Genomic DNA, 8,375 nt, shown 5'->3' on the forward strand with positions numbered 1-8,375 from the left:
TTTTTTTTTTTTTTTTTTTTTTTTTAGTAGAGACAGGGTTTCTCCATGTTGGTCAGGGTGGTCTCAAACACCCAACCTCAGGTGATCCGCCTGCCTTAGCCTCCCAAAGTACCGGGATTACAGGTGTGAGCCACCGCGCCCAGCCAACTTCGGCCTTTTATAAGGATTAGTCTATTTCCTACTTACCTCAACTCCTGGGGTATAGCCCTTCTGCGGTCCCAACAGAAAGCCTGGGGTGTTTATTGGGGCCCCTCATCCTTGATGACCCTCAAACTCAAACCCTGCTAGCCTGCCAGATTCTCAGGCTCTTATCTGCCAATTACAAATGGGCAAATGCCCCAGATGGAAGAGTGGCAGCCAGTGTCAAGTTCACTCTCTGCTCTTCTTCTCCCCAAGATCTTGATTCCTCAAGTCCTCACTGCCTTGATGCCTTCAAAGAGATATTTTAAACATTTCATTCTACTTTTCTAATTGTTCCCAATAGAGAGGATGGTAACAAGCTAGTCTGCTGTATTTAGATACAGAAATTCTTGAGAGATTTTAAAAGAAGGCTGAATAGAGAGACCACCTCAGCGGTGGCTTGGATCAAGGCTAATGTGAAATCAAATGTGTGGGATATGAGTTGGAAGACCTCAGTTGGAGTCTAGGCTTTGCGATAAGCTGTGAGATGTTGGGAAACCCTCCCTTCTGGAGCTTAGAGGTAAGTTTCTTGTGTGTGGAACACATAGGTAGGCTATAGTGTGCACTTTAGCCTCCTCCTTGGCTCTGTTTGGGCTCCTTCTTTGTTCTTTCATCATTTGCATCATTTTAATGTGCTCTTCTGCAATACCATATTTCATTGTTAGTCTTACATTCTTTCTGGAATGAGGCAGTATATTAATTGATCTTACATTCACTAAAATAAATGTTAACCCTCTGAACCTATTTTCTCATCAGTAAAATTGGAATAATGATCCCTTAATGTAGTTTACAAGATTGAGGTTCAGATCATACAAGATAATGTATGCAAAAGTGCTTTGTAAAGCAATGTGCCAGCATAATTAACTTATTTGCACCTGGGAGTCATGTTGAATATCTTTTCTTCTCTGCCCTCCACCTGATATTCTGTCCATTAGCACGTCATAGCCATTTAACCTACATCTCCGTCAAATCTGTCCATGTCTATCTTTTTTTTTTTTTTAATTGAGATGGAGTCTCATTCTGTGGCCTAGGCTGGAGTGCAGTGGCGTGATCTTGGTTCACTGCAACCTCCACCTTCTAGATTCAAGCAATTCTCCTGCCTCAGCCTCCTGAGTAGCTAGGATTACAGGCACAGGCCACCACACCCAGCTAATTTTTTTTTTTTTTTTTTTTAAGAGCAAAACTGCAAGTTTATTTTTGGTAACCTAAGGTGTGGGGAAGAGGTCTATTGGCCTCCGGCAAAGAAGGGCGGCAGAGTCCCCCGGTGGGGCTCTCCGACGGTCCCCACATCCCGACAGGAGTGGAGCTGGGAAGTCCGCGTGGGACCCTGGCCAAGAGCGGCCTTCCTAGGAGTGGGAAGGCAATAGGCGGGGCACGGGCGTGTCGGGAGGCATTCCGCGGGTGCGACCAGGTAAATCTTGGTCTCTTCAGATTGACGTCACCTGGTGCATGCCTAGTTGATCTGCACCCTCCCTGGGCGCCGGCTGCATTTTTGCGCGCGCGGGAAGAGTTGGTGAAGAACCCAGAAGTGCGCCATCCTGCCTCCGTTCGTCCAAACAGTCCAACCTTTTATTGGTAATAGTGATAAAGGGGCACCGTGGTCTGTCTGGCTACTTCCTGCTGTTAAGGGGTGTCGTTAAGGTCGGGGCCCATGGTTGGTATTTGGACGTACGGATGAAGAATAAAATAAGGCACAGTATTAGTATAGGAATGAGGAATGGAAGCATTTGTTGGAATATGGGCAAAACCCAGAAAGAAGGTCCTGGCAAGGTTGGGGAGTATGAGATAGTTAAGAAAATTTAGTAAGTTTGAGGCGAGTGGGGGAAAGCCAAACTGATTTCCACTGATTGCTTTCGGTAGGGGCCCTTTTTAGCTGGGAATGAGGAACGACTGAGCCAAGGGGGAGGCAAAGTAGTTGTTGGCCAGGCAGAAATTAAGGAGTGGAGTTTTTCGTGGAATGGATGGCTTTCCGCTTACTCCTACTATAGAGATATTGGATGGAAGGCTAGGTCCAGAGAAGGACCGCAAAACAGAATAGGTAGCCTCACTGTTGATTAAAAAATTAATTGTCTTACCCGCTACCAGGAGAGTTATCCGCAGCTCAGCAAGGGTGGTGGGGGTCCCTGAGTCTTGGCACCTTCAGTTGTCATCATCCAGATGTAGGAGCTGGAAGGAGCTCCCGGGATCCTGGGAAAGGGGGTCACGTGGAGACGCACGTTCTCAGGGTGGGGCAATCAGACTTCCAGTGTCCTCCCCGCTGGCAAGCAGGGCAGGGGGTTGCTGATGGATGAGGGTTAGGACATTCACTGGCCCAATGTCCTGATGCCTTGCACTTATAGCAAGGCTGCGTTGGGGCTCGGGGAACTTGGGGACACCTGTTGGCATAGTGTCCTGCCTTGCCACACTTATAGCAGGCTCCTTTTGTAGCTTTGGAGTCTGTGGGGTGTGTGCTCTCTGGTCTGGGGTTACGACTGGGCTGTAAAGCCGCTGCTAGGAGCTGTAACTTCTGTTTGAGGTGAGCCTGCCGTCTTCTCTCTGGAGTTATAGACCTTAAAGGCTAATTTAACTAGGTCTTGTATTGGTGTCTGAGGACCATCCTCTACCTTTCGAAGTTTTTTTACGAATGTCAGGAGCTGATTGAGAAATGAAATAAGATGCCAAAATGGTGGCCCCTGTGGGGGAGGCCGGATCTAACCAGGTATACTGGGTTAGAACCTCAGTCAGTTTAGGGTAGAGGTTAGGATAACCTGGAGGTCATGCAAAGTTAAGTCATAGGCCTGACAAAGGTGTCTAAATTCCTTTATGTATATGGTAGGATTAGCTGAGAAATCACCTAAACGCTTCTCAATTTTGTAAAGATCGGCCAATGAAAAAGGGACATGTACTCTGACTACCCCCTCCGCCCCAGCCACCTCTCACAAAGGTGCTAACACTGTAGGAGGGTGTGGGCAGAGATAGGGGACTCAAGACAGCCAGTTGTGGGCCCCGAAGGAGGCATGGGACCGAGTGGATTACTAGTAGATAAAGGAGGAGGAAGAAGGAGTCTGGATGGGGGGAGGAGGAGGAGTCTGGGCAGGAAGGGAGGGGGTGGAGAGAAGGAGGAGTATAGGGACAAGAGCTTAAGGCCCAAAAGCCTTGTACGTAATTAATTTCGGACCACTTGCCTAGCCGCTGGCAGAAATTGCTGAGGTCGATCACGCCACAGTGGAAAGGAAAATTAACTGCTTCCTCCTAAGGTCCTGTTCGAGCTGTAAGGTTTTTAAATTGGCTAGGAGGCACCCTAAGGGGGTGCTCTTTGGAAATTTGGACTGGGGGATTTCCCGTTTGTTTCCTCTTTACTTACACAATGGACACAATGGAAATGGAAGTGGATCTCTGCCTGGCTTCAAAGCGTCCTTTGGAACCAGCAGAGACAGACTGGAGGCTCATGGAGCCAAAGTGGAGATTACCTTCAGGCAGACGTCTCCATCCTGAACGAGTCTCCCGAGCCACATGGTGGCTCAAAATGGACCTCGGACCTGCGCAGGATTTCTGGCCGAGGGAGGTAAAGAGGAGACAAGGACACTTACCCCAGAGAGGCCGTGAGAGTGAGGGAAGCGGATCTCAGGTCCTGGTCTGTCTGTGGTGTGGAAGCAGGAGGAGGTTCCTCAATCCTTAGAGGCCTGAGGAGGGGTCTCTCCGGGGTCTTCCGCACCAACTGATTTGTTTTTCTAAGACCAGCCGAGCGAGCGCAAAAGAACCAGCGGGTAGGCAAGTGTAGGAGCAAAACTGCAAGTTTATTTTTGGTCACTTAAGGTGTGGGGGAGAGGTCTATCGGCCTCCGGCAAAAGAGGCCGACAGAGTCCCCCCGGTGAAGCTCTCGGACGGAGTTCTGGCAGTCCTGACATCCCGACAGGAGTGGGGCTGGGAAGTCTGCCTAATTTTTGTATTTTTAGTAGAGATGGGGTTTCACTGTGTTGGCCAGGCTGGTCTTGAACTCCTGACCTCAGGTGATCTGCCTGTCTTGGCCTCCCAAAGTGCTGGGATTACAGGTGTGAGCCACCATGACCAGCCTATGTCTATCTTCACTAACACCCCCCAGAGTAGACCACCATCATCTTTCACCTGAGCCATTACTCTAGTCTCTTATTTGTCATCTCTCTTCCCTTTTTGCCCCCTCTAAATCATTTCCCCCATATTAGCCAGTATTTAAAAAATGCAAATCTGATTGTGTTACTCCCTTGCTTCAAATATCATTCAATGGCTTCTCATTGCTCTGAGGATAAAATCCAAAATTCTCACCTCAACTCTGCAAGATTTAGCCCTTGCCTTACCTCTCCCCATCTCTCTTTCTGATGCAGGCCCACTGACTGCTTTCAGTTGCTTCCTACCTTAGAGCCTGTGCACGTGCTGTTTTCTCTCCTCTGGCGCCAACCCTTTTCCTATTGCCTAGCTAACTCCTGTTTATCCTCCCAGTTTCTCAGCTTAAATATCACCTTCTAAGAGAAGCCTACCCTGACCAAGACACCTAGGTCTGAGAGCACTCAAACTTCTCTTTTACAGCATTTAGCACACTACAGAGAAATAGCTAATGATGTATGCGCTTAGTATTGTTTGTCTCCCCCTGCTGGAATAGAAGCTCCTGGAGGGAGGTAAAGAGGAGACAAGGGCACTTACCCAGAGAGGCCGTGAGAGTGAGGGAAGCGGGTCTCAGGTCCCGTCTATCTAATTTACGGCTATCTAATTTAGACCCGTCTATCTAATTTACGGCTGTACCTAACCCGGTTCCTAACAGTTCCCGACAGCACCTGCCGGCACCTAACGCAGTTCCCGGCGGCACCTGCCGGTACCTAAGGCAGTTCCCGGCGGCACCTGCCGGTACCTAACGCAGTTCCCGGCGGCACCTGCCGGTACCTAACACAGTTCCTGGTGCATGACAGTGCTCTGTAAGTATTTGTTTCACAAATAAATAAACAGATCCTTCTTGAATCCACACCAGCTAAGGGGTTGTTTTTCTGCCAGAGGCTGGAGAGTAGAAAGGTGTGGGTGCTGTGGGACAGACCTTTCTGATCACCCCCTTCCTCCATCCTCCTTACATCTCCCACTCGCTTTTCCCCAGCCCAACCCAAATGCAGCAGCATCTGTCTCATCATGGGCTCCTCAAAAAGTGCCCTGACTGAAATGCTGCCAGAGACTGGATCTCTGTGGAGCTCTCATGGGAACTGTGCCAGGAAAGAGAAGATTCTCTTTGCTAGTACCAGGAGAACACATTCCCCAAAGGGAGACCAGCCCACAAACCCCTCATTGCCCTCCCAGGTGAAGGGTTCTCTTTGGTGAAAACAGTTCTTTCAGCCAGACTTTCCTTTCCCCTGATAGTTTTTGTTACTTTAAAAATATTAACATATAAATGTATGTTCAGGGCACAAAGATACAAAGGGTATATAGAAAAAAGCCTTGTCCCTAGGCACTGAGTTTCTCTATCTAGAAGCAATAATTTTCTAGAAATAGTCTATATAAACAAAAGCAAATTCATATATATTCTCCCCACACACACATACCCTTTACACAAGGATAGCATACTATTCACACTGTTCGCTCTCTACCTCACTTATTCCACTTAACAATACAGCCTGGGCTGGGCGCGGTGACTCATGCCTGTAATCCCAACACTTTGGGAGGCTAAAGCTGGGGGATCACTTGAGCCCCAGAGTTCAGGATCAGCCTGGGAAACATAGTGGGACCCCATCTCTACAAAACATAAAAAATTAGCCAGATGTAGGTGGCACGTGCCTATAGTCCCAGCTACTCTGCAAGCTGAAGTGGGAGGATCATTTGACCCCGGAGGTTGAGGCTGCAGTGAGCCATGATTGTACCACTGCACGCCAGCCTGGGTGACAGAGCAAGACTCTGTCTCAAAACAAATGAACAAACAAATCAAGCTTGGAGATTGTTCCACATCCTTTTATATAGAGCTACTTCATTCTTTTATACCTTTATGTATTTTATTGAATGCATGTCCCATAATTTATCTACCCAATACCTTATGCATGGATGTTTAGGTAGTTTCTAGTCTTCGGCTATTATAAATATCAACGCCTTGAATATACTTGTATAAATCTTATTTTACACCTGTTTGATCCTTTGTATGATAAATACCTAGAAGTAGAATGACTGAAGCAAAAGTATAGACTTTTTTTTTAAGTGAGAGCAAGTTTATTAAGAAAGTAAAGGAATAAAGAATGGATAATCCATAGGCAGAGCAGCAAAAAGTATAGACATTTAAAGTTTTGGTAGAAACTACTTAATTTCCCTCTGTTCTGGACTGAATTGTGCCCTCCCCAAAAATTCATATGTTGAAGCACTAGCCCCCAATGTGACAGTATTTGGAGATGGGACCTACAGGAAGGTAATAAGGGTGAAGTGGGGTCATAAGAATGGACTTCAGTCCAATAGGAATGATGTCCTTATAAGAAGAGGAAAAGGAAAAGACACCAGAGATCTTTCTCTTTCCGCAGAGAAGAGGGGTGTGAGGAAGACAGCCTTCACCAGACACCAAGTGTAAAGGCCCTGATCTTGAACTTCCATCCTACAGAAGGGTGAGGACATAAATATCTGTTGTTTAAGCCACCCAGTCTGACTAACACTGTCCATAGAGGCTGCACCAATTTGGAGAGGCTGCAGCAATTTATTATTTATTTATTTATTTCTATTTTTTTTGAGACAAAGTCTTGCTCTGTTGTCAAGGCTGGAATGCAGTGGCATGATCTTGGTTAACTGCAACCTCCACCCACCAGGTTCAAGCGATTCTCATGTCTCAGTCTTCCGAGTAACTGAGATTACAGGTGCACACCACCATGTCTGGCTAATGATTGTATTTTTAGGAGAGACTGGGTTTCACCACGTTGGCCTGGCTGGTTTCGAACTCCTGACCTCAAGTGATTCACCCACATCCCAAAGTGCTGGGATTACAGGCATGAGCCACTGTGCCCAGCCAAGGCTGCACCAATTTAAATTTGCACTCCCACTAGTATTAGAAGAGAGTAACTATTTTCCTAAATCGTCACCAACTCAAAATGTTGTCAGACCTTTCTACCCCACTGCCCAGATCCCCTCCCCACAGGCAACCAATATTTTTTGCCATGTGTTTTATATCATTCTATAGACATCTCAGGTATATGCAGCAAGTACAGCTGCCCTGAGAGTGCTGCTAGTAACACAGTTTTATAAGCCCAGGTAAGGCCAAATATGAGATCCTTGTCTTGTCTCTTCAGGAACTAAAGAAGGAAAAATTGAAAAGACATAGGGCCTGAGTTCCAAGATAGTTCCCAACCTTCTCTAGTGGAGGGTCCCAGACCAGGTAGGCTTGGAAGAGTTGGGGCCCCAGCTTCTACTTTTAAGACATTTATTTTTCACCAACAAATTCTACTTCCTTATCTCTTTCACACAGATAAATTCCAGACACATGTGTTCTCTCTATCATCAAAACAGCCCATGAGCATCTCGCAACTTGCAGCCCCTGTCACATTTAGGGCCTGAGATTTGGAGTTGGATATGGGACTCCTGTTTGTGGCCTCCTCTCTTCCAGAGTCTTCCAGTGCAGTCCAGATAACATCTCTGAGAGTCTCTTGAGGCCACTGAAGCAAGAGGCTTCAAGGTTTGTTCTAGGCTTCTCCAGTTGGCAGGTCTTCCCCATCCTACCCCCTCCCTCAGGGCTGCCAGGCATATCCCTGCCTGGGCCTCCTGGCACAAGAGATAAAATGAACAGGGCTACTCCCAGCAACTGGTCCAGGAGATACCAGCAGGGAGGGAGCAAGAGAGAAGAAACATGTCAAGGTGCTCACAGGAGTAGTTGGGGGGAAGTTTTGCTCTTTCCAGATTCTTAAGCCAACAAAAGTGCCTTCATCATTTTCTGTCTGAAAGACAGAAAGCCCAGAAGGAGCCCAGAAGCAACAGTTCAAGACAGGTGCTTCCTGCAACCAAGTGGATAAGAGGAGCGACCTGCAGCCATGGGACAGGGTGAGCCAAGCCAGCGCTCCACAGGTCTTGCTGGACTGTATGCAGCCCCTGCAGCATCACCTGTTTTCATTAAAGGAAGTGGGATGGATGGTGAGCGGGGAGGTGGTGGTATAACCATGGCAGGGGAGGGGGTACTGGTGATAGTGAGCTGGTTGTGGAGCGTGGTGTGATGGTGGGTGCTGGCGGAGGCGGTGGTGGGG

The 8,375-nt window shown here is 47.6% G+C and overlaps 1 protein-coding gene and 1 long non-coding RNA gene across 5 annotated transcripts in view; one reads left to right on the forward strand and one right to left on the reverse strand.

Moving 5' to 3' along the window:
* The window catches only part of LOC111529187, a 14,628-nt gene extending 7,085 nt beyond the window's left edge, over window positions 1-7,543 (reverse strand). The window contains exons 1-2 of one of the 3 annotated variants that reach the window (XR_002727339.1): window positions 7,490-7,543; window positions 2,256-2,367 (exon numbers count right to left, since the gene is read on the reverse strand). This is a non-coding gene — a long non-coding RNA (uncharacterized LOC111529187). Of the gene's footprint in view, window positions 1-2,255; window positions 2,368-4,550; window positions 4,684-4,836; window positions 5,088-7,489 lie in introns of those variants that run through there. The other 2 variants (XR_002727337.2, XR_002727338.1) reach the window with 2 other exon arrangements.
* Window positions 7,544-7,710: 167 nt separating this feature from the next.
* The window catches only part of LOC111529184 (erythrocyte membrane protein band 4.2), a 24,649-nt gene continuing 23,984 nt past the window's right edge, over window positions 7,711-8,375 (forward strand). The window contains exon 1 of one of the 2 annotated variants that reach the window (XM_023196081.2): window positions 7,711-8,265. In XM_023196081.2, coding sequence (XP_023051849.1) covers window positions 8,166-8,265 — 100 coding nt within the window. In that variant the 5' untranslated portion in view covers window positions 7,711-8,165. The remainder of the gene's footprint in view (window positions 8,266-8,375) is intronic. The other variant, XM_023196082.2, reaches the window with a different exon arrangement.

The sequence above is a fragment of the Piliocolobus tephrosceles genome, unplaced genomic scaffold (genome assembly GCF_002776525.5).
Source record: "Piliocolobus tephrosceles isolate RC106 unplaced genomic scaffold, ASM277652v3 unscaffolded_108, whole genome shotgun sequence".
In the NCBI taxonomy this organism is placed as follows: domain Eukaryota; kingdom Metazoa; phylum Chordata; class Mammalia; order Primates; family Cercopithecidae; genus Piliocolobus; species Piliocolobus tephrosceles.